Genomic DNA, 25,405 nt, shown 5'->3' on the forward strand with positions numbered 1-25,405 from the left:
TTCCATCAGTAGTGGGATCAGAATTTCCAGCAGAGCTGGACAGGGGATTCAGGGAAGATGGGAAGCACCTGGAAAAGGGCAATTCCTGCCAAGTTGGCCATAAAAATTCAGTGAAGCCCCGGGTTCTGAGCTGGAACAATGTTGTTTGATGGGGCTCTGGAGACTCATCTCCTCCAAAGGTTTTATGGGATAGAGAGCAGAGCTACAGACCTGCAGATCCAGAGTGGGATTAGAGAGGCAGGAAAATGGGATTCAGGGCTGGCAGTGATGGCTTGGAAACCCACTCAGGGTGGAAGCACTGGGGTTTGGGAGTTAGGAGGAATCAAAGAGCACTTCCTGTGTTTGAGGTGTCATTTCACAAGGGATGGGGTGCCAGGACACAGGGAATGTGTCCAGGGAATTCCTTCCAAATGTCCCATCCATCCCTGCCCTGTCCCTGTCCCTCCCACTGCAGAATATTGGGAAGGAATTCCTGGCTGGGAGGGTGGGGAGCCCCTGGAATGGATTTCCCTGGAATTGTCCCTGGATCCCTGGAATTGTCCCAGGCCAGCTGCCCCTGGATCCCTGGAATTGTCCCAGGCCAGGCTGGACAGGGTTTGGAGCACCCTGGGGCAGTGGGACATCCCTGCCCTGTCCCTGTCCCTCCCACTGCAGAATATTGGGAAGGAATTCCTGGCTGGGAGGGTGGGAGCCCCTGGAATGGATTTCCCAGACCAGCTGTGGCTGCCCCTGGATCCCTGGAATTGTCCCAGGCCAGGCTGGAAGGGGCTTGGAGCACCCTGGGGCAGTGGAGGTTTCCCTGGGGTTGGAATTGGATGAGTTTTAATGTCCCTCCCAAACCAAACTATTCCATAATTCCATGGATTCACATTTCCTAACCCTTCCTCCAAGCATTTTCTCCCACCCATGGTCTGACCCCTCCTGGAATCACCCCCTGATTTTTTTGTTCCCCTCAATCCCACAAACTCTCCCAGTGGATTCCCTCCAATTTATCCTTAAATTCTGAATTAATTCAAGAAGGAGATCCTGTAAAACCAATCCCACAGAGCCTTCATGGCACAGGAGCAGTTGGGTACAGGAGATGGAAGAAAACTTTGAATTTGTAGGGCAGGAGAGGGGTTTTGGTTGGGAAACAGCATTGGGAAGGAATTGGGAATGGATGCAAAGGAAAGTAGAAAAATGAGGGAAGGGATGAAGATGAGGCAGAGCCTGGAAGACGAAGAGAGTGGGAAGGGAGGTCAGGAAGAGCCATCGGATCTGAGGATGAGGGAATGGTTTGGGTTTCTTGCTCCCTCTACATCCTGTGGAAAAGAGGAATTTATAAAAAAGTGGAAAAGTGAGGACAGGAAAACTTCAGAGTCCAATTCCCCCCAACCCCCAAACCAGGCACCTCTGCCAGAGTTTGGGAATTGAGTCCAAATCCAGCCAGAATGTTCTGGGAGAATGAGGGGGAAATGAGCAGGAGGAGAGGCAGAGTTTCCTGGAGCAGGGCAGGGGGAATCCCCATCCCTGAGGAATTTCATCCATGTGGATGTGACATTTGGGGACATGGGGCAGTGGTGGCCTAGAGGGAACAGCTGGACTCAATCTCAGAGGGCTTTTCCAACCTTTAGAATTCCATAACTCCACGTTATTGGGGATTTAAGGCTGATTTTGCACCTGAGCCACAGGCCCAGCTCATCCAGGGGGAGCAGGAGTGGGAGCAGACCTGGGATGAGGCTCTGGAGGGGCTGCCCTGGACTTTTTGTGGATCTCCAGGAGGGCTCAGTGCTGCTGTTCCTGTTGGATTTGCAAAGAAGGTTCCTGGAGCTCCAAAATCCCGATTTTCCCTGGGCACTTGTGAGCCCTGAGCTCTGCCCCAAGGGAGCTCCCAGGGGCTGGAAGGGTCAAATTCATCCCTGAAAACCAATTCCTGTGGAAGGGAGCAAATGGGAAGGAATGGGCAGGATGGGAAAGGAGCTGGAGATGCAAACAGACAATTCCAGCACCATTAACTGGGAGCTGGGATCAGCCAGCCGTGGCTGCTCTGGGTTTCTCAGCATTCCACAAGGGCTGGAGCTGCCTGGGATGGAAATTCCAAGAAGCTGCTGCTGCTGGAGGTCTCCTTAAGGAACAGAGGTTCTGGTTCTGGTTTCATTGGGAACCCAGCCCAGGTGGGGATGTTCAGGGAGGGCTTGGATCCTTCCTTGGGATCGCTGGAGTTTGGTGCCATCAGCCACGTGAGGGGGTCTGGGCAGGAATTGGTGCTGGATCCATCCCAGAGCCAGAGGAGAATGGGGCAGGGAAAGGTTCTTCCCCAGAGGTGCTGGCACTGCCCAGGGAATGGTCCCAGCCCCGAGGCTGCCAGAGCTCCAGGAGGGTTTGGGCAGCGCTGCCAGGGATGCCCAGGGTGGGATTGTTGGGATCCTGGGGAATTGAGGGATCCTGTGCAGGGCCAGGGGTGGGACTCAGTCCTTGTGGGACCCATCCCAACCTGGGATATTCCAGGATTTTATCAAACTGCTCCGACCTGTGCTGGGATCATCTCCACCACATTTCCCTGTTTGAGAGAATGAAACAGGCAGGAAAAACAGGGGTAGCACTTCCAGTTAATTGAAGGGGTGACCTCTGTGGCTGTGGGTAGATGCTGCAGCTCCCGGGAGGCTCTGTGCCAGCAGCAGTGTGGAAAGGCAGGAATGTGGCCAGGAGCTGATCCTCCCCTGCCCCAGGATCTCTTCCCTCCAGGTTTTCCAAGCTTATCCCCTTTTTTCCCTGGAATTTGGGACAAGCAGAATCCATTCAGCTTCCAAGAAGTCAAATCCATTTTTTCCTTCCCCTTTTAGCACCTGCCAGCTGGGAACTGATCCTGGTAATCCTGGAGAAAGCTGGGATCAGGAGGGCTGGAAAAGCGTTTAATTCATTAATTAATTATTAATGACTGCAAAAGGGCCAGACTGGGAGTTGGTCACCCTCAATTAGAGGCTGGAGCTGGATTTCTCTACGCAGGAACAGGAGGAGGAGCCCTGGGGAAGCTGCCAGGGAGCACAAATCCTGCAGGATCCAAGGGCAGGGATGTTGCTGCTGCCTTTTCCCTGCTTTTCCTGATGCTTTGCTGTGGTTTGTTCCCACTTTGGGAGCAGCAGGGGAGGCTGGATGTGGCATTCACATTCTCTGAAAAGAGAAAAGCATAATTCTCTCACACAATTTTTCCTGGGAAAGGCAGTGAGAAGCACGGAGAGAAGAAGAGAAAACAAATCTTATCTCTACTTGCTGCTCCTGTTGTTTGGCACGTGTGCAATGTGTTATGGGGATTTTTTACCCAAAGTGATTTGTCAGTTGGATTCTGCTGAGGATTGTTTTGTTTCCTTGGCCACTTGGGTCAAAGCTGTGCCCGGGCTGTCTCAGCCAGCCACAGGTTTTTCTTTAGTATTCCTTAGTATCTTTTTAGTACAGTTATGATACAGTATTAATGTAATATAGTGTAGTGTTAATGAAGCAGTTGTTCAGCATTCTGGATCATGGATCAGACGCCAGTCATTCCCCACGGTGGGGTCACCCTGCATTCCATAGGTGGAGGGAGCAGCTCCACGTCCCGGAGCTCCACATCCAGCCCAGATCCCTCCCACCACCCCCAACTGGGATAATCTGGCAGAAAGGAAAGGGAATCCCTCAGGAACCCCTCAGGAGGAGGAGGAGGAGGATCTGGAGAGGCTGCAGGGAGAGGGATCAAGCCCAGTGAAGTCTCTCCCGTTAATTCTTCCTGAGTCTGAGGGCTGGGATTGCTCCATCCATCCTGCTCCTGCTCCTTGGGGTGCCTTTCCCAGCAGCTCCAGGGCCACGAGAGCAGGAATCCAGGTCTGAAAGGAGTTCAGCAGCTCCATGGGATCCAGGCTTTGGGTGGAAAGGCTTTTCCTGAGGTTTCAGCCCTGGTTTGGCCAGGAAGGGATTCAGGGGAGCACTCAGGGATGGATTCCCTCTGGATTTAAGCCCAGAGATTCCTGTGCCAGGCTGGGAGCAGCAGCTGGGGGAAAACTCCCCACGTTTCCAGGGAATGTGCAGATCTTCCTGCTCGGGACAGTTTGGTGGAGCTTTTCCAGTTTGTAAAGCAGAGTCTGCCAGGCAGAAATTCCAGCTGATCCCTCCGCAGCTGCTGCCACTCCTGAGACATTCATTGTCACCTCCAGGACGTTCATTGTCACCTGGAGTGTCACTGTGGCACTGGGACAGCTTGTCCCAGTGAGTTATCCCAGGAGCCAGGGAGCTCCTGGGAAGGGGGATACCCAGAGGGACTGCAGGGGCTGCCCTGTGACAGGGGACATGTCCTGCCCTGTCCCTTCCCTCTCACTGTCCCCATCCCTTTCCCCAGCTGATGTCCCTGTGCCATCCTTGTCCCCAGCAGATGTCCTGTCCCTGTCCCCAGCTGATGTCCCTGTCCCCAGCTAACCCCTGTCCCTGTGCTGTCCCCAGCTGACATACCTGCTCCTGTCCCCAGTTGATGTCCCTGTCCCCAGCTGACCCCTGTGCTGTTCCTGTCCCCATCTGATGTTCCTGTGTGTCCCCAGCTGACCCCTGTGCTGTCCCCAGCTGATGTCCCTATGCTGTCCCTGTCCCCAGCTGACCCTGCCCTGTCCCTGTCCCTGTGCTGCCCTGTCCCCCGCTGACCCTGTCCTGTCCCGAGCTGATGTCCCTGCTCTGTCCTGTCCCCAGCTGACCCTGCCCTGTCCCCAGCTGATGTCCCTGCCCTGTCCCTGTCCCCAGCTGATGTCCCTGCTCTGCCCTGTCCCCAGCTGACGTACCTGCCCCCGCCGTGGGGCGAGTGCCGCTCCCCGGAGCTGGGGCTGGCGTTTTTCCCGGTGTACAGCGTCACGGCCTGCAGGATCGACTGCGAGACGCGCTACATCGTGGAGAACTGCAACTGCAGGATGGTGCACATGCCAGGTGGGGACGGGACGGGGGCACCTGGGGCACCTGGGGATGGGCTGGAGGGATGATTCACATGCCAGGTCAGGGACAGGAGGACAGCTGGGGACACCTGGGGACAGCAGGGATGCCTGGGCATGGGCTGGAGGGACAGTCAGGGACAGGGACACCTGGGGGGGCAGCTGGGGACAGTGGGGATGTCAGGGACAGGGACACTGGGGGACACCTGGGGCATAGACTGGAGGGACAGGACATGTGCCAGATGAGTGACAAAGACACCTGGGGACACCTGGGGATGGGTTGGAGGGACAGTCCACACGCCAGGTCAGGGACAGGGACACTGGGGGGACAGCTGGAGCATAGAGTGGAGGGACAGGCCACGTGCCAGGTCAGTGACAAGGACACCTGGGACACCTGGGGATGGGCTAGAGGGACAGTCAAGGACAGGGACACCTTGGAGGACAGCTGGGGCTGGGCTGGAGGGACAAGCCACGTGCCAGATGAGGGACAAGGACACCTGGGGGACACTGAAAACTGGGCTGGAGGGGCAGTCCACATGTCAGGTCAGGTCAGGGACACCTGGGGACAGGGATACCTGGGGACACCTGGGGATACCTGGGGGTACCTGAGGGAAGAAGGTGCCCGTGGCCTTTGGGAAAGGCTGGCTGTGAGCCAGCAGGGCCATGCCTGTCCTGAGGGATCAGGGACAGCAGACCCAGGATATTCCATAACTCCCTGAGAAACAGGGCCAAGCCATGGAAGAGACCTGGGTGTGGTTAAGGTTGGAAAAGCCTTCTGGGACCATCAGATCCCACCTTCCTTAGCTCCAGTGCCCCTGGGTGCTGTTCCCAGCAGCTCCTGCAGGACAAAGCCCCTGTGGCAGGCAGAGCTGGGGACAGCAGGGTCACCTGACTGCAGGGGGTCCCTGGCTCCCCAGGGAGAGCCCGGTGTCCCCCTGTGATGGCTTTGTCCTGTCCCTGCAGGGGATGCTCCCTTCTGCACCCCGGAGCAGTACAAGGAATGCGCGGAGCCGGCGCTCAGTGAGTACCGGGACCCCTGAGCCAGGGCAGGGAATGTTCTGGAATCCCAGCGGCCTGGATGCTCCTGGCCTGCAGGAACAGGGATCTGCAGCCCCGAGAGGGGCTGGGATTAGCCCCAGGTTGCTGGGAAGTGCTGGATGCATGCTGGGGTGAAGTTTCTCCTGGTTCTCCATGGGGCAAAGCGCTCCATGAGCACAGAAACCCTCAGGGCACAGAAACCCTCAGGAGCACCCCTGGGGCTGGATTTGGGGTGGAGGGACCCATTCCAAGCCTGGATTTAGGGACTCAGCCACAAGTTCTCCACGCTGTTGTTGATGACAGTGTCACCTCCAGCAAGCAGCCTCTCCAAGGGGGTGAGAACTGGGATGAACTGGGAGAGAAGTGTCCAGAGTGAGAAATGTCCCCTTGGCCCCTTTGTGGGAGGGATGATCTCTACTCCTGTCCCTGCTCCATGGGTCCCTCCCTGCTCCATGGGACCCCGTGTGCTCCATGCCTGCCCCCCTGCAGGTCTCCTGGCAGAGAAGGACAGCAATTACTGCATCTGCAGGACCCCCTGTAACCTCACCAGGTACAACAAGGAGCTCTCCATGGTCAAGATCCCCAGCAAGACCTCGGCCAAGTACCTGGAGAAGAAGTTCAACAAGTCGGAAAAATACATCTCGTGAGTGGGGGAGGACATGAATTCCTTTGGATTTTGGGAGGGAAATGTCTGGGAAATGCCTGGTGGGAAATGCCTGGTCCTGGCCAATCCATCCCCAGCACAGGGATGCCCTCCAGGGAAGAGCAGAGCTGAATTCCTTTGGATTTTGGGAGGGAAAAGTCTGGAAAATGTCTGGTCCTGGCCAATCCATCCCCAGCACAGGGATGCCCTCCAGGGAAGAGCAGAGTGAAAATCTGGGAGAGATGAGATTGATTTCTTCTCAGTAGATTTCCTCTCTGAGTTCCTTCCCAAGGATTGTCCTCATGGGAATCCTCCAGTCCCACCAAAACAAGTACAAAATTTCCCACTTTGCTGGTCCTGTTGGAGATTTGTATCTCTGGGCTGAGCTCCTCAGGCCGTGGAGCTCTCCCAGCCCTGGGCAAGTGATTGCTGTGTGTGGGAAGTGAGAGTTCTTCCAGATCCCTTGGATTCTCTTCCCAGGATCACAGAATCCTGGAATGGTTTGAGTTGGAAGGGGCCTTAAACCCACCCAGTGCCACCCCTGCCATGGCAGGGACACCTCCCACTATCCCAGGCTGCTCCAGCCCCAGTGTCCAACCTGGCCTTGGGCACTGCCAGGGATCCAGGGGCAGCCCCAGCTGCTCTGGGCACCTGTGCCAGGGCCTGCCCACCCTCACAATCAGGAATTACCATCCAAGAGAAGAGTTCCCAGCCAAGTGAGATCCAGGATCCTGAGGAGTTCTGGGGAAACCTTTCCCAGCTGCTCCAAAGGCTCCCAGAGCCCTCAGGGTGCCCTGAGCTCCTGGTCTGCACCAGCTCCAAGTTCTGTGGGGTCTGAGAACCCCAGGGAGAGGAACAATCCATACAAAGGGGAATAAAGCCCCAAAATTCCATTTTTCCCTTATCCCCAGTGGCTCCTGGGCTGAGGTTTTCCCTGTTCCCACAGAGAGAATATTCTCGTGCTGGACATTTTTTTTGAAGCACTCAACTATGAGACCATTGAGCAGAAGAAAGCCTATGAAGTGGCAGCCTTACTTGGTAAGGGGGGACTGGGACCAGTTTGGGGTCTCTACTGGTCTGGGAGGGTCAGAGAGAGGCTGGGAGGGGTCCACAGCCTTGAAACCCCAGCAAGGCCCATGTCTGCTTTCCTCACCCCACCACGGCATCCCAGGGATGTCCCCATGGATACTCTGTGTGCTCATGGGAGGTTCTGGAGCTGCTCCATCCCTGCCTGCTCCCTTCTTTAGAGATTTTGGGGCTGGGTGCTCTCTGTGCTGGCCCCTGGGCACATCCCAAAGTCATCTCCCCATCATCTCTTCCCTGTTCCAAATCCAAGGTTTCAAGCCAGGCTTGAGCTCTTGGCCTTCAGCTGCTTCATGGAGGAGGAGGAGACCCATGGAAGGTTCTGCTCCATCCCTGCCTGCTCCCAGCACCCCAGTTTTTGGGGATTCTGCTCCCCTGGGTAGTGTGTGGGAGAGGACATCCCAAAACCATCTCAAATCACCTCTTCCCTGCTCTAAATCCATCCTGTCCAGCTGGGCCTGAGCTCTTGGCCTTTGGATGCCTCATGAAGGAGCTGAAGGAGACCCATGGAAGGTTCTGCTCCATCCCTGCCTGCTCCCACTTTTGGGAGATTTTGGGGCTAGGTGCTCTCTGTGCTGCCCCCTGGGCAGGGTGTGGAGGACATCCCAAAATCACATCTCCATCACCTCTTCCCTGCTCCAAATCCATCCTTTCCAGCAGGAGGTGGAGGAGACCCATGGAAGGTTCTGGAGCTGCTCCATCCCTGCTTGCTTCCAGCTCTCTTTTTTTGGAGATTTGGGGTTGGGTGGGTGCTGGGTGCTCTGTGGGGTGCAGGATGTGGGGGACACCCCAAAGCCATCTCCCCATCACCTCTTCCCTGCTCCAAATCCACCATTTCCAGCCAGGCCTGGGCCCTTGGCCTTTGGATGCCTCATGGAAGAGCTGCAGGAGACCCTGAGCTGCTCAGCCCCAGATCAGCTCCAGCCTTGGGGTCCCAGCTGCAGATTTGGGGTTGGCCCCACTGGGTTTGGGGTGGGGGTGAGCCCTCCCCCAGCCCTGCAGCCTCCCTGGATCCCTCTGGAATGTTGGGAGTGCTCAGCCCCTTGGGAAGCTGGAGCTGGGCCACCCCTGGGGCACAGAGGTGTCCCCATGTCACCCCCATGGCTGGCCCTGCCAAATGCCCCCTCAGGAGCCCTTCTGCACTTCCTGGGGCTTTTCCAGGAATTCCAGGCAGGAAGAGGAGGCTTCTGGAGCCTCTCTGACCAGTTTGCAGCTCAAAGGACCCTCATTCCCAAGCTCTGGAACTTCAGGAACAGCCTCATCCCAGAATCTTTTTCCCAGGCTCAAAGCCTCCGGGTGAATCCCCCTGGTGAAAACCCAGAACACCTCCTGGGATCATTCAGGGTTCTCACCTTGATCCCCTGGAAAAGGCCCCTTACCCCCCACCCATGGGTGCCTTTGCTCTGGGGGTCAATCCAGGGCTGTTTTCCAACAAAATCCATGGGATTGGCTTCCCTGAGCACCACATCCCAGTCACCTTCCCAGCAGATTCCTGGGAATCTCCTTTCCTCAGGTTCCTCTTCCACCCCAGGACTCTCAAGCAGAAAGCAGGAGATGCTTCCCAAAAAACCTAGGGCACCTCCCTTCCCACTTTTTGCCATGCTGGGGTTTCTCCTTGGCTCCAGGCACATTGATTCTTCCCCAGAGTGGGAACTGGGATTCCTGGGATGCAGCCTGGAGGGCTCCAGGCTCCATTAGCAGGAAAACCATCGGGATGCCATTGCAGACCCCGCTGCTCTGGGGAATTGTTCCCAGTTTTTGAGGATGGCAGCTCCCAGGCAGGGCCCAGCAGTGCTCAGTGTCACGGTGCTGTCCCCTGCAGGTGACATTGGTGGCCAGATGGGGCTGTTCATCGGGGCCAGCATCCTCACCATCCTCGAGCTCTTCGATTACCTGTATGAGGTAAGGCCTTCCCAGCCCCCAGCCCAGGACTTCCCACCCTGGAGCCCCTCAGTCCAGGATTTCCCACCCTGGAGCCCCTCAGTCCAGGATTTCCCACCCTGGAGCCCCTCAGTCCAGGATTCCTCACCCTGGAGCCCATCAGTCCAGGATTTCCCACCCTGGAACCCCTCAGTCCAGGATTCCTCACCCTGGAGCCCCTCAGTCCAGGATTCCTCACCCTGGAGCCCCTCAGTCCAGGATTCCTCACCCTGGAGCCCATCAGTCCAGGATTTCCCACCCTGGAGCCCCTCAGCCCAGGACTTCCCACCCTGGAGCCCATCAGTCCAGGATATCCCCCCCTGGAGCCCCTCAGCCCTGTTTTTGCCACTCCTGGTGCCCCTTATTCCCAGATTTGCCACTCATGGTGCCCTTCATCCCTGGATTTCCATCCTGATGCTCCTCATCCCTGGATTTGTCCCTCGTCTCTGGATTTACCACTCCTGGTGCCCCTCATCCCCAGATTTGCCAATCCTGGTCCCCCTCATCCCTGGATCTGCCCCTCATCCCTGTTTTTGCTGCTCCTGGTGCTCCTCATCCCTGGATTTGCCCCTCATCTCTGGATTTGCCACTCCTGGTGCCCCTCATCCCTGGATTTTCTGTTCCCTGGGGGATCCCAGAGCCCCCACCAAAATCATGTATTTCCAACCTGCCTCATCCAGCTCTCACACAGCCCCAGCTCAGGGTGGGAACAGGGAGTTTTATTGCCATGGGATGGGAGAGTTTTCCATTTGATTTATCATTGTCCATTTGATTTAATGTGTCCCAACCCAGGCTGGGGACGCATCCCATTCCAGGGAAGTTCCCTGGGAAACCCCAGCTCTGAACTCACTTCAAATCCTCTCACTTTTTTTTTTTCAATATTTTTATATTTTCAGACAATTGCCCCGATCCCAATCCCTTCTGGGCAGCTCCAGCATTGGTGCCCTGAACCAGGAATAAAAAATACGGAAAAATTCCAGGGCTAAAGCTCAGAGATCAACAAAAGCTGAGCCTGAATTTAGAGTTCAGCCTGGGTACCCAAGTGTTTCATCAAATTTGCCTTTTCCTGGATTTCTTGGGGATTTTTCCCAAGTAGGCCATAAGAAACTTCACAAATTAGGGTTTTTCCTCTCTGTTTTCCTCCTTTCTTTGACATCTCCTGATAAAATTTGTCAGATGTGTGTGGGGTTGCTGCACTTTTTATTTTTTCCTCTTTTTTGGGCTTAAAATTAATTTTGTCTCCTCAGAGAAGCTCCCTGGGGATGCCCCAGCAAAGGAATCTTCACAATCCCAGATATTTAACCCCCACCAGCCAGGAAATAAGGGATAAATACCCTAAAATTTAAAAAAAAATCCAGGCAGTTTTTCCCCTCTGCTCAGAGTTTCATAAAGTGGAGGGTCAGCACCTCAAAACTTTGAGTTTTCAGCTAAAATATTTAGGCATTCTGGGAATGGCAGCAACCAGACCCTTTTTTTTTTTTTTTTTTTTTTTTTTTTTTTTTATGGATTGGCCAAATTTGGGGGAAATATTGACCAAAAAGAGGCTTTTTTGTGATTTTCTTCTGAGCTCTGTCCTCCTGGTCCCAAATTCCCACCACACTTCCCTGCACCAGCCAGGATCCACATTCCTTAGGAACTGACCCAATTTTTGGGAATTTCAGGATTTCAGCTTTCTTCTTGTTGGTTTTATTTCTCTTTTCTCCCAGTGGGAGCTTTCCAGTAAAACACTTCCCAAGTTTTATGGGATTTCCCTGGAAGCCAAATCCTGCAGCAGCAGGAAGATGAGGGGGCTGGGAAGAGAAATGGAGCTCAGAGAGCTAAGAGCTTTCTCTGAACCCCAAAAGTGTCCCAAAAATGGATTTTTTTGTGGGTTTTATTCCTTGTAAGAGAATCCTGGAATGATTTGGATGGAAGGGACCTTAAGGATCATTGAATTCCCACCCCTGCCATGGCAGGGACACCTCCCACTGTCCCAGGCTGCTCCAGCCCCAGTGTCCAGCCTGGCCTTGGGCACTGCCAGGGATGCAGGGGCAGCCCCAGCTGCTCTGGGCACCCTGTGCCAGGGCCTGCCCACCCTCACAGGGAACAATTCCTCATTCCCAATCTCCCATCCATCCCTGCCCTCTGGCAATGGGAGCCATTCCCTGTGTCCTGTCCCTCCATGCCTTGTCCCCAGTCCCTCTGCAGCTCTCCTGGAGCCCCTTCAGGCCCTGCCAGGGGCTCTGAGCTCTCCCTGGAGCTTCTCCTCTCCAGGTGAGCACCCCCAGCTCTCCCAGCCTTCCCTGGCCCAGCCCTTGGAGCTTCCTCCTCCTCCCAGCCCTTTGGAATGCAGCCCCAAACCCAGCACACCCCAGTGCTCCCCATCCCCCTGCAGCCTCTTCCCCCCTAACCCTGGCTCCCTCTTCTTGCAGCTGATCAAGGAAAAGTTATTGGACCTTCTTGGAAAAGAGGAAGAGGACGGGAGCCATGACGAGAACGTGGTAAGGAGAGGGGGCTGATACAGGGGTCTCCTCCAGCTCCTGGAGATCTGTATCATACCCAAGATAGCCCAGCCACCTCAGATGGCATAAAAGCAGCAGGATGGCTTCTGTGGCAGTGTTGGAAACAGGAAAGTTTTAATAAAAGGCAAAATAACAAAGCTCTTTACAGAGAAAACCCAAGCCAGGGGCAAGAGGTTCTTGCTCCTGCTAAAACACCTCACAAAAACAATTATTTCCTTTGTTCTCTTCTTTTCCCAGTAAATGGCTCAGGCAGGACCTCTTGGCCTCTGTCCAATTGGGTATCCTTAAGTTTGAGGTGAAGTCCCCAGGGTGCTATGAGGTGTCTTTTTACCCAATTGAGGAGAGAAACTTCTGGGCCTTTTCCCTTTTTAAGGAGACAAAGGATAATTTGGTCACTCCATCAGCAGAGGACACGTTCCTACAAAGGGGAAATGCCCTGGGGATGCTGGAGCTCTTCCCACGTGTGTTAGGATCTGGTTATTAAAATTATAATTAGAGATGCCTCTACCCCAGCCAAACTGCAAACGGGACCAGATGCCAGATGATAGTCTGGGGTTTATTGGATAGTAAATATGAGAGGGAGAGAGAAAAGAGAGAAAAACCAAGGGAAATAAATGGAAAATAGGTGGGGGGAACAGAAAGAGAGGGACAGAGACAGGATTCATTTACAATCCGGAGTCCCAGCCAGGCATCTTCAGGGAGGTTTCTCTGGCTGTTCCTTCTTTCTCCAGTTTTGTTACAGCGAGCAGAGCTTTGTGTCAGTGTTTGAGGCATGATCTGCTTCAGTCTCTCCAGCCCCACACCCAGCCAGGGAAGGGTCTGTGCTGTGTTTGATTTCCTGGTGGGTGCATTCCTCTCCCTCAGCCTTGTTCGTTTTCCTTAGCCTGAGATGATTAAGGAATGGGTTTCTAATTAAGGGGATAATTAAGGAATGGGTTTCCCTTCATCTGAATTAGGTTTAATTTACAATCCAAAGTCCCAGCCAGGCATCTTCAGGGAGGCTTCTCTCCTTCTTTATCAGTTTTGTTACAGCAAGCTGAACTTTGTGCCAGTGTTTGAGGCATGAGCTGTTTCAGTCTCTCCTGCCCCAAGCCCAGCCAGGGCAGTCTCTGCTGTGTTTCTGGTGGATGCATTGCTCCCCTCAGCCTTGGCTGTTGAGGGGATTGAAGGAAGGTTTCCCTTTATCCAATCCCTGCAGTTTGACTTCCAGCCCAAAGCTCTCCAAGGAGATTTCTGTGCCTGTGGCTCCTGTTGTGAATACATATTATATTGTTGGCTTTTTGCACATATGATATGTATCATGATAAAATAACTTTGCTTTTATTTCTACTCTTAACAAAAACTTAGCTATAATAATAATAGTAGCTAATGTAGTTATTATTACCTAATATATGCATTATTAAGTTATTAATAGTGGCTAATATAGTTATTGTTAATATTTTAATTGCTATATTAATATTATTAGTTATAATTAGTATCATTAATATTAATTACTAATATATATAATATTATCTGTTATAGAGAGTGAACTATCTGTTTAGTTAACATCCAGTGAACATGTAATAAAGACCCTACTCAGTATCAACATCTGCTGTCTCAAGAAAACATAAACCAAAGCCCAAGCTAGAAGTAATAAAGAGAATAAACCAAAACCACAACCAAAAAACACACTCCAAAAAACAGACCCAAAGAAGAACCATACAAAATAGTTCCTAGAATATGTAAACTAGTTTATAGAACAATATAAATACGTATGTCTATGAATATACAACAAGCTGATGTAATAGAAAAAATATTTAAGAAGTATGTCCGAAGATGTGTGCTTTTATTTAAATACCAAACACCCAGCTGTTTTTAACCCTTTGCTTTATTTCTATCTCCTATTATCTTTTTTATTTAACTTTATTCCTTTATTAAACAAAGGAATAAAATACCTTAATTTTTTTTAAATCCTATTAATCCTAATAAAAATTATTTAAAATAAAATCCTATTTATCCTAATAAAAATTCTATCTTGTTATTAAACAAAGGAATAAAATACCTTAAAATTAAAATTATTATACCAAAAAATTAAATTTTACCAAAAGAGTAAACCTCGTTTTCCACATCTCCTTTATAGTTCTTGTTACAAGGAGCAGAACTTTCTGTCAGTGTTTGAGGCAGGAACTGTTTCAGTCCTGGGAGCCCCCAGCAGCTGTGGTGTTAGTGCTCAGGAACACATAATCAGGGAAGGATCATGTGAAGGTGCTTTTACTGAAGAGCTCTGGGTGTCAGGGGCACAGATCCAAATCTGACTCTGACATGGGTTCAGGATGAGCATGTTTTTATACCCTTATTGTTATATAACTACATATTCATTATTAAACTTAAAGTGTTCTATTGTATACATTGATTTCATCCAAGCATGGATTTTTGTAATCTCCATCAAACCCCCCAAACATCGTTTCTCATGATTCCTGTTACAATTAAACAATAATTCTATCCAGTTACTGTCGCAATATGACATGAAATTAATGACACTCACACGCTGAGATGTCCAAGGCAAAAAAGCACATTTATTTCTGGACCTCGATATTTACAGAATTCCAAAAGTAACCATGGATTGGAGGATGAAATTGCCACCCCTCCAACCACACCGGTCAAACCAACAGTCCAGTAATTCTCTCCTCCTCCAGAAAGGAATGCAAACAATCCCTATTTACGTGAAATTGCGTGAGAAACTCCATCACAAAAATGTAAACATCCGAAGGCTTGGAAGAACTTTAGAAGAACAGGGCGACACAATTACCAAACAATCATTGCATTTAACAATATATCATTTATCATTGAATAATCATATCAATTATCATGGTAATTAATGATTATACAGGTGCAGTTTTGCATGATCCACTAAAGCCTTACATTTTCCCAGAGCCTGCCTCTTGTATTTACAAGGTTCCCAGATGAAGGCAGGAATGATGGAGCTGACTCCATGGTCTTGAAGGCTAATTTATTATTTTATTATACTATGCTATATGAAATAATACTATACTAAACGATACTAAAGAATACAGAAAGGATACTTAGAGAAAACTAAAAGATAATAATGAAAACTCGTAACTCTTTCCAGAGTCCTGACACAGCTTGGCCCTGATTGGCCAAAGAGTGAAAACAACTCACAGCAGAACCCAGTGAAACAATCACCTGTGGGTAAACAATCTCCAACCACATTCCACATGAGCACAACACAGGAGAAGCAAATGAGATAATATTGTTTTCCTTTTTCTCTGAGGCTTCTCAGCTTCCCAGGAGAAGAATCCTGGGCAAGGGGATTTTTCCAGAAAACATGACGGTGACACCTACCAGGCCCAACCTTTTTCCAGCTCCTCTGAATATCGCATGATTTTCGAAACATTTTATCCCTCTACTATAGGTGGAATAACGCATTCCCTGCTTTTCCATGGCAGAGCACCTGTGATCCAGTGCCAAACCACTCGGAGAGCCTGAGCCACACTGTGACCGTGCCCCTGCAGGCCCCACTGGGGACGCTGGAGGAAATCGCCTGCTGACCCCTCCCCACCACAGTGCCCATCCCGAGGAAGGAAAACTGCACAGGGAAAACAGGGACCCAGCTCAGGTTTGCACTGGGGGGAAAAAAAAAAAAGATGGAAAAAAATACTGGAAAAAAATTACTGGAAAAAAAATATTTTAAAAAATCTATTAAAAAATTAAAAAAAAAAGGAGAAGAAAAACTCGCTATGCATTAAGAGAATATAAAAATAATATAAAAATATAAATTCTAAATATACTCTGCCCAAAGTGAGAGGCGCCTTGGACCTGACTCCTGTTGTCCTTTCCTCCTGGGGGTTTGGCTCCAACCTGGGAAGCAGCTCCCAGGCTGGGAGAGCTGGGAATGTTCACCTGGAAAAGGGAAGCTCAGAGAAGAGAAACCTCGGAGCCCCTTCCAATGCCTAAAGGGGCTCCAGGAGAGCTGGAGAGGGACTTGGCACACGGGATGGAGGGCCAGGACACTTTTTGGGATTGTCCAAGCCTGAGCAGCAGCAGCAGCAGCAAATCCCAAAGGAAGCATCCCAAATACCCCGAGCACTGCACGCCAGGGCTTTTCCTGGCCCCGGGATTCCTCAGCTGCCTCTCTCAGCTCTGTTCCTCTTTGCAGTCCCTGGGTTTCAGTGCCAGAAGGAGCATCCCAGAATTCTCCATTCCCAGCGCCGTAGGCTGAGAGTTTTACAATAAAGAGATCCCAAAGTCGGCGCTCTCGGATTCTTCTCCCGGTCGCGTCCTCTGGGTGAGGTTGGGCTGAATCCCGAGCTCAGCCCAAGGTGAGCATCCCTGGAGAGGAGCCACAGGGATCCCTATGGATCATCCCAGCCCTGCTGTGCCTGCAGAGTCCGGGAGCAGCGGGTGGGGTTGGGCTCATGAATTTCTTTCATTTTTGGGGGGAACTTTTGGAATTTCCTTCTTCTCCCATTCATGGATTCTGTGCTTTCTCCTCGTTCTCCTGACTGATATTAAAGCTGGTCTTGTGGAAATGGCCAGGCTGTGTCATTCCTGCCTTGCCCTCATCCCCAGTGGGAGGGCAGATCCCAGGAAGAGCCTCCCCAGGGCTCTTCCTCATCCCTTACCCCTCCTTTTCCTCTCCCACCATGTCCTGACACAGCTCGGGATGGGGTGGGAGTGGTGTCGTGGCCGTGCCCAGCTGCATCCCTGTCTTCCCTGGGATGGGATCTCCAGGATGTGCTGGGATCTCTGGGATGTTGTGGGATCTCTTTGCTGACAGAAGTGTTGGAAACCTGTTCATTTCAAAACAGAGAGAAACCAGAAACCTCTCTGAACAATCTCTTTGGGATTGTTCAGCCTGGAGAGGAGGAGCTTTGGGGTGACCTCATTGAGGCTTCCAGTGCCTGAAGGCAGCCTGGAAAAAACATGGACAGGGACTGGGGACAAGGGATGGAGGGACAGGACACAGGGAATGGCTCCCACTGCCAGAGGGCAGGGATGGATGGGAGATTGGGAATGAGGAATTGTTCCCTGTGAGGGTGGGCAGGCCCTGGCACAGGGTGCCCAGAGCAGCTGGGGCTGCCCCTGGATCCCTGGCAGTGCCCAAGGCCAGGCTGGACACTGGGGCTGGAGCAGCCTGGGACAGTGGGAGGTGTCCCTGCCATGGCAGGGGTGGGAATTCAATGATCTTTAGGCTACTTCCAACCCAAACCAGTCCAGAACTCTGGGATTCCAACTTTTCCTTTACTGATCCACTTTAACCGGCTCCAAAGGGTAACAAGAAAATCCATTTCCATCCGAGTGCATCCCAAAATATGTGCAGGATCCAGGCACTGAGGGGCTGTTCTGCCACATCTCCAGCACTGGGAAAGACCTGGGGATTTTAAGAAACACCCTCAGGGAGAGATGAGGGTCTGAGGGGCCTGGAAAAGGACCCTGAGCCCTGATGGAGAGGGATGGGGGGAGATGAGTGCATCCCAAAATATGTCAGCAGTGGCTTCACCCCAGGATCCAGGCACTGAGGGGCTGCTCTGCCACATCTCCAGCACTGGGAAAGACCTGGGGATTTTAAGAAACACCCTCAGGGAGAGATGAGGGTCTGAGGGGCCTGGAAAAGGACCCTGAGCCCTGATGGAGAGGGATGGGGGGAGATTTCATTTTTGATTCCAAACCTCATCAGGATTAAGGGTTCCTTTTCCAGAAAAAAAAAAAAATTATAAACATCAGAAAAAACTGTGAGGATGATTTGGGGATTATTCAGGAGAAGAAACAACCAAAGTTCAAACTTCCAGCACAGCCCCAGCTCTGCTGAGTGCCCCACGATTTTCTAGGGAAAAGGGAAGCTCCATTATTTGCAGTAATTAACCCCAAGCTGGCTTGGAGCACATTCCAAGGAAAAGAGAAAGGAGTGGAAAAGGCACTAGTAGGTCCATCCTACCCGTTTGGTGTTGGATGGATCTGCCCAGGGATGGAGCAGGGAGCAGGGATGGGAGCAACCATCAGCTCCCAAAACCCCCAAAATCCTGATGGAAAAAAATGAAAAAAGAATCCTCATAGGAGATGGAAATGCCATGGACAAAGTGGGAAAATTCAGAATGGGATTGACTGGGGGGTTTGGCTGAGCTGCAGCTCAGGAAATACAACCTCAACCACAAATCCATCAAACAAAGCTGGAATTGCCATCCCAAGGGATAATCTCCCTTGGAGCTCCACAGGGATGGAGCACTGGGTCATCCCCCAGCAGGACCCCAGGGCGGGCACAATGAGGAAAATCCCATGGGAATGCTTCAGGAGGAAAAGCAGGAGCAGAACCAGCTCTGAGAAGGGATTTCTGAAGTGCAGCTGCATTTTTGGGGAATGGGAGAGCTCAGCTTGGCATGGAGAGGGCTGGAACCCAGGCCAGAGCACATTCCTGGGATTTGTGGCCCAGCCACCACATCCCTGACCAGCTCCCACAGCTGTGCTCCCACAAGGAGCAGGAAAACACCCAGGAAATGCTCTTGGAGTCACCTCCACTTGCTCAAGGTCACCCAAGCACCTCTCCCTATTCCTCCTTCATTCCCAGCATTCCGAGGCTCCTCCATCCCACAGGGTGCTCCAAGGACCAGCACTTCATCATTCCTGGGAATCACCAACTGTGAAGGACACTCCATGGTCCATTCTCCCTGCTCCTCCCCCGAGCCTGCAGCAAGGACAGCAATTAGAGACAATTAACAGGAATTTTTAGCTGGAAAATTGTCCTTGTCTTGTGTTAGTTTGGGTGGGAAGAGCCCAATCCTAACCTCAATCCCATCCTGATGGGAATCCTTGTGATGGTTCCTCTCCCACCCCGTGGTGGTTTCTGAAGGTTTTGTTGCCTTCTCCCCTGCAAGAGCTCAGTGATGATCCATTAGCTCCTGGAATTTCTGGGAGCCACGGTCGCTGTTTCCTTGGCTGTGTCTGATGAAGCATGCTAACATGCTTCGTGTCTGACTCTAGTTTTAAGCTCTCAGCTTTTCCCTCCCCTCCTCCCTGTGTTTCCCAGCGTCTCCATTGTTATTCCAGGCAGGAACATCCCCCAGCCTCCTTAAAGGAATCATTCCACACTCTGCAGGGTTCCTGCTCTACCTGAGCTCAGGAGCAGCTCTGGAGCACACCCAGGGAAGCTTGCAGAGTAAAAATCCCTTTTTTTTCCATCAATTTTCTGCAGGAAAATGTGACAGGAGAGGAGCAAAGTGGAGCCAGACCAGGTGGGGAGATTCCTGGAAATATCCCAGTGATTTTTCCCAGCTCCCAGGGCTGGGACTGCTCAGGTGCAGGTTTGTCCTGGTTTCCCACATTCCATGGAGGACATTGGTCATCCAGAGGCTTCCTGATGGGATTTTGCTCCTTAGGGTAATTAATGGCTGGAATTCTTGAATTCCCAACTGGGAATTTCACCATCCAACCAGAAATCATTGCTGTGGGAGCAGGAGCAGCATTGCTGTTTCCATGAGCAGGATCTGCAGGAATAACCCTGGCAGGGTTTGGGGCTGGCACAGGAATGTCCAGAAGAAGGGAAGCAGCCACAGGGAAAATCCCAGCAATCTGATCCCAAAATAAATGTGGGATGAAGGAATCTGGAGAGGAGCCCCCAGGGAACACCTCATGGCATTGCTCTGCTCTTCACAACCCCTCTGGACTGACCCTGACTGGATCCCACCTCCCCCAAATCCCTGAACCCCCAGGAACAGCTCCAAGCCCCTCCAGAGCATTGGGATTTCAGACCCAGTTGGATTTTCCCAGTTAAACCCTTGGCTGGAATTCTGGGAAGCTGCTTTAATTTGGATAACCCAGAAGTGTCACTCCAACTGAAACTTTCATGGAACCAGCTTGAATTCCATTTTCCATCCCCCTTCTTGGCAAGGGGCTTCCCAAGCCCCCCAGAGCCTTTTTCCATCAGGATTCTCTAAAGAAGGAATGGGAGCACTGCAATTTGTCACCTTCCAGCCCATTCATGAACTCCCACCCAAACCCCGACCTCGGGGACACGAGGAGTGCCCAATTCCCATTCCCATGGCACAGCAGAGACAGGAATGTGGCAGCACCCTGGGCTGCCTTGGCTGGACAGAGCTGAGCCAGGGCTGCTCCTGGAGCAGGAAAAATGCACAAAAACCAAAGTCCGAGAGCAGCCCCAGGCCAGGATTAGAGGCAGAAACCAGGAACAGTGGGAACAGGACCTGGGAGAAGGACAGAGCCTTGGGAATACCTTCAGCCACTTCCAACAGGGATTTCTGCAGCTGCAGCCATGGAAAACCATCCCCAAAGGGGCCTTGTCACCATCCAGCAGCAGCCTGAGGAGGAAAGAGCTGCTCCAGGGGCTGGAAGGAAGCATCCCTGTAAATTCCCTGTTTGTTGGCTGAGAACAGGATTCAGCTATTTAATTATGGATGAGAAAATAAGAGATAATGGATGGATTTACAAGCAGCACTTTGTCATGTGGGGCACCCATGAAAAATTCAGGAGCTCGGGAAGTGCTTTTTTCCCTGCACAGAATTCCCAGCCCTCCCCTCACAGCCAGGCTGGAAAATGCTCTGCCAGGACCTGGAAACAACATTCCTAAGAGGCTCCCAGTTTGTAGCTAAACTGCACATTAAATATTCCAAATTTGTGCCTGGTTCCTTGTGGGAGAGAATTCCCACATGGGGATGGGAATGGGGCCTGGGAGGAGGAAACTGTGTGCCAGGATCCAGAGGGGAAGGGGATAGGGATCAAACACAGGGAAAGGGACAGGGATCAAACACTGGGAAAGGGACAGGGATCAGACACTGGGAAAGGGACAGGGATCAGACACTGGGAAAGGGACAAGGATCAGACACTGGGAAAGGGACAGGGATCAAACACAGGGAAAGGGACAGGGATCAGACACTGGGAAAGGGAACAAGGATCAGACACGGGGAAAAGGACAGGGATCAAACACTGGGAAAGGGAACAAGGACCAGACACTGGGAAAGGGACAGGGATCAAACACAGTGAAAGGGAAGAAGGATCAGACACGGGGAAAAGGACAGGGATGAAATACAGGGAAAGGGACAGGGATCAGACACTGGGAAAGGGAACAAGGATCAGACACTGGGAAAGGGACAGGGATCAGACACTGGGAAAGGGACAGGGATCAAACACAGGAAAGGGACAGGGATCAGACACTGGGAAGGGGATAAGGATCAGACAGATCCCAAAGACGGGAGAAGCAGAGAGGCACAAAAGCAGGGACTGGGAAGAGGACAAGGATCCTTTCCCAGTGTCCTAGTCCCCCCCAGCACCTGACACTCCAAACACAGGGTGGGGCTGTGGGAAGAGCATCCTGGGCTCCTCATCCCTCCCAGCTGGAAGGAGTTTTAAGGTCCCTAAACAGGGATCAGCAGCACTTTGGAGCAGAGGAATCTGGCCTGGATCCCCAAAATGTGAGATCAGACCTATGAAAGGAGGGAATTAACCCCAAGGGAAGATCCTGGGTCCTCAAAACATGAGAATATCATCCCCATCAAAAGGAGGGGATGAATCCCAGCAGAAAATCCCCAAAATGTGAGATCATCTGCCTGGAAAGGGGGAATGAATCCTAAGGGAAGAGCCTGGATCCCCAGAGCATGAGTAAACAGCCCTGTGGAAAAGGGGGAAATGAATCCCAAGGGAAGAGCCTGGATCCCCAAAATGCGGGGAGGTCAGCCCCTCTAGAGTCAGGACAAGGATGGGTCCAGCCCCCCCTGGGTGACAGTGACATTCCCAAATCCTGAGCCACATCCTGGCCAGAACAGCCATGTTTGAGCAGCAAGGCCGGGGTTCAGGGACACAAGTCCAGGGAAAAGCCCCAAAGGCAGCAGGAGCAGCTGCTGGACACCACCTGGATGTGCCACCCTCGGCCCTGTCCCCACCCTGCGGTGGCAGGCACGGAGCTGAGCACAGGAATTTGCCAGATCCACGGACAATGAGGCTCCTGATTTGTTTTTAATGGCATTGTTTACTGGCAGGGAAATCTCCCGGAGCCAGAACTTGTCTCTCCTAATAAAAAACAAGGAAATAACAACAAGAGCGAGGAGGGAGAACATTTGGAAGCCATCAGGGTTTGATTTGATTGATCCTGGTAATAAACCAGGAATTGTTAGCCTGGAACAGAGGTTGTAGATCCCCATCCATAACTTCAGAGGGAACAAGAGCTGTGAATGTGCAAAATCCCCTCAAACTCCAGGATGAAAAATTTAGGAAAGGTTGTGGAAAAAACTGGGAAGAGGACTGGGGGGTCGCAGTGCTCGATGCTGCAGTCCCAGTCCCAATCCCAGTCCCAGTTAGGAGCTTGTGGAAATGGGGCATGGGAAGAAGGAGAGAGGGACAAGAGGAAAGGGAAGAGGGAATGCTGCAGTCCCAGTCCCAGTCCCAGTCCCAATCCCAGTCCCAGTCCCAGTTAGGAGCTTGTGGAAATGGGGCATGGGAAGAAGGAGAGAGGGACAAGAGGAAAGGGAAGAGGGACACAGGAAAGGGGAAGGGGCATGGTGGGGGGGAGGAAAGAAGGACACAGGGAAAGGAAAGCAGGACATGGGAGGGGGGGAGAGGGACCAAGGGAATGGGAAGACAGACAAGGGGAGAGGGGAAGAGGGAGCTGGGCAGGGAGAGGAGGATTCTGAGCACAATCCCTGAGCAGCAGCAGCAGGAATGACATGGCATGAGCTGGCCATGGGATGAGCTGGCCATGAGCCCCATTCCCATCTCCCTGTGCCAGAGGGGTGAGGGAGAGCTCAGGAAGGAGGGCTGGCTAGTGGGGAGGTGCTGTCGAGATTCATTTTGCTTCTCTTTTTCCTACTCTGATTTTGTTGGGAATAAATTCAGATGATATCCCCAAGTTCTGTCTGTTGTGTCCGTGATGGGATCGGGAAGGCATCTCTCCCTCTCTTCCTCTCAGCTCCTGAATACTTCTTTTGATTTCTTCCCCCTGTCCTGCAGAGGAGTCTGAGAGGCTTTGGTGGCATCCAGCCAAGGTCACCCCAAGATGTGCCAAACCCCCTGTGCCCCCAGCCCAGCCTGGGCACAGCCCCATCTCTGGGGGTGCTCAGGGCGGGATGAGAGGGTCAGGAACACAGAGAATCCCATCCCCAGAGATCCCAGAACCATGGAATCCCAGGCTGGTTTAGCTTGAAGGGGGCATTTAAAGGGCACCTGGTCCAACCCCTCCTCAATGAGCAGCAACACAAATGAGGGACCACACAAAGAGCATCCTTAAAATCCATGTTCAGTGTCCCACATTGGCTCCCCACATCCCAGGGACACACCCAAAGGACTCATTTCTGAGCCTTGCTGGGGTAGTGTGGCCTGGCAGAGCCACCAAAGTCTTGAGGGACCACAACCACCCAGGTGCTCTGAGGAGGGGACATTCCCAGTGTGTAAATTCCCCCAAAACCTTGGGGAAGTCCAGGTTCCCTGAGCAGGTTGTGGTGGGGAGGTGTTTCTAGGGCTCTCCCACACTTCCTTTTATCCCCTTCCCTCTGTTTTCCTTTCAATTCCAAGGGTTTGGCTGTAATTGTGCCCCTGCCTGGGGCTCCTATCACAAACCTGAGGGGCTGATTGCATCAAATGTCTCCCAGCTGCTTTTCCCTGGATCCCTCACTCTGAGCAAAACATTCCCATTTTTCTGTGCGCTGGCTTGGAAATGTTCTTCCCTCCCATTTTGCCAAAGGATTTGGTCTAAAGTGGGAGCTTTGCCCTCATCTCTGTCCGTTTTAGGCCTCGTTTAACCCCAATTCCCTTTCCAGGCCTGGTTTAGCACTAATTCCCCTTCCAGGCCCAGTTTAGCACCAATTCCCTTTTAGGCCTGATTTAGCCCCAATTCCCTTTCCACATCCCCTTTAACCTCAATTCCTTTCCAGGCCCAGTTTAGCACCAATTCCCTTTAGGCCTGATTTAGCCCCAGTTCCCTTTCCAGGCCCAGTTTAACCCCAATTCCCTTTCCAGGCCCAGTTTAGCACCAATTCCCTTTCCAGGCCCAGTTTGACCCCAGTTTGACCCCAGTTCCCTTTCCAGGCCCAGTTTAGCACCAATTCCCTGCTCCCTCCTGCTGGAGGATGAAGGATTTTTCTGACACAAACATTGCTCATGTCTCCCTGGACACATAAAATGTTTTCCCTTCATTCAGGACCAAAGGAGGGGTTTAGATGGAATAAAAGGAGCTGTTTCTTTCCCCTACCTTGTCTTTCCAAAGCCATTCCTCAGAGAGTGGCATCAGAGCCGATTTGGGGACGTTTGGTGACAGCTCCCATCTCCCTCCCCAGCCCTTCCCCATCCCAGTTTTTGAACTGCTTCCCTTTGTTTCTTTTGCATCCAACTTTTTTAAGGAATCAAAGGATCCTCCCTGCCTTCAAACTTTGGGGTTGTGCCTTTGAGCATAAAGTTGATTTCTTCGAAGTAAAAAGCAGCATTTTTTCACACACAACCTTCAGTTTTCCAAGTTTTCCACCCCAAAACCCCCATTCCAGGGCATAGAACCCCATGGGAATTTGCTGCCAGCCCCACAGTTCTTGAGTCTTCCAAACCCAGCATTATTTATTTAAAATATTAATTTAAAGCAGATTTCTGAATGCAAATAAGAGCAGGAAGCTCTCATTTCTCCCTCAGGTTGGGACAGCCCTGCAGAGGCTGACCTGAGCTCACCTGGAATTGTCCCTTGTCCCCTCACAGGTCAATGGGAACAAGCCCCACATGCACCACTGGGGGTCATTAATGGGGCTGACCCTCCCAGGCTTCATGGGGTTTTAATAAAAGGTTTTTAAAGGTTTATTGGAGGCTTGGAGGATCCATAGTCACTCCAGGAAGGATCTGCTGGAGTGGAATATCCAGGGTAGGTTTGGTTTGTGCATTCTGGGTCAGAGTTTGGGAATGTGGGAGCTGTTCCCCCACCTTCACCTGGAGGCCAAAATGTTCCTTCACCATAAATCCTCCCTTTATCCACACAATAAAGACACCCAGGACACAGAACTGCAGCTCTGGTTCTCCTCTCCTGCTTTTCCATGACTTCCAGGAGCCCAAGCAAAGCTGGAGATCCGCTGGAAAACCAATTCCAGTCTGGCAGAGCTCCCAGCTGTTTGTTTTATTGGGAATTTAACAAATAAATAACAAAAAGCCTCATTAAAGAAAAATCCATTTTTCCCATTACTGCTCACTGAGCAAACCAAAATCAGGAGTGAAATTGGCAGCTCCCAGGAATCCATGTGGAAATAGGGATGGAACCAGGGAACGTTCCTGTGCTGCCTCCAGCTGGAACGACCAAACAGCAGCTGGAACTCACCTGGGGCTGCAGGGGT

At 51.8% G+C, this 25,405-nt stretch overlaps 1 protein-coding gene across 3 annotated transcripts in view; it reads left to right on the forward strand.

The window, feature by feature from the left end:
* The window catches only part of LOC120498401 (acid-sensing ion channel 2), a 404,155-nt gene extending 387,504 nt beyond the window's left edge, over nt 1–16,651 (forward strand). For 2 of the 3 annotated variants that reach the window (XM_039701060.1, XM_039701061.1), the window contains exons 4-10: nt 4,767–4,917; nt 5,883–5,939; nt 6,447–6,600; nt 7,547–7,638; nt 9,506–9,585; nt 12,015–12,083; nt 15,551–16,633. In XM_039701060.1, the coding sequence (XP_039556994.1) occupies nt 4,767–4,917; nt 5,883–5,939; nt 6,447–6,600; nt 7,547–7,638; nt 9,506–9,585; nt 12,015–12,083; nt 15,551–15,652 (705 nt within the window). In that variant the 3' untranslated portion in view covers nt 15,653–16,633. Of the gene's footprint in view, nt 1–4,766; nt 4,918–5,882; nt 5,940–6,446; nt 6,601–7,546; nt 7,639–9,505; nt 9,586–12,014; nt 12,084–15,550 lie in introns of all 3 variants that reach the window. The other variant, XR_005626672.1, reaches the window with a different exon arrangement.
* The last annotated feature ends 8,754 nt before the right edge of the window (nt 16,652–25,405 follow it).

This window comes from Passer montanus, unplaced genomic scaffold (genome assembly GCF_014805655.1).
Source record: "Passer montanus isolate IOZ18808 unplaced genomic scaffold, ASM1480565v1 scaffold148, whole genome shotgun sequence".
NCBI classification, from domain to species: domain Eukaryota; kingdom Metazoa; phylum Chordata; class Aves; order Passeriformes; family Passeridae; genus Passer; species Passer montanus.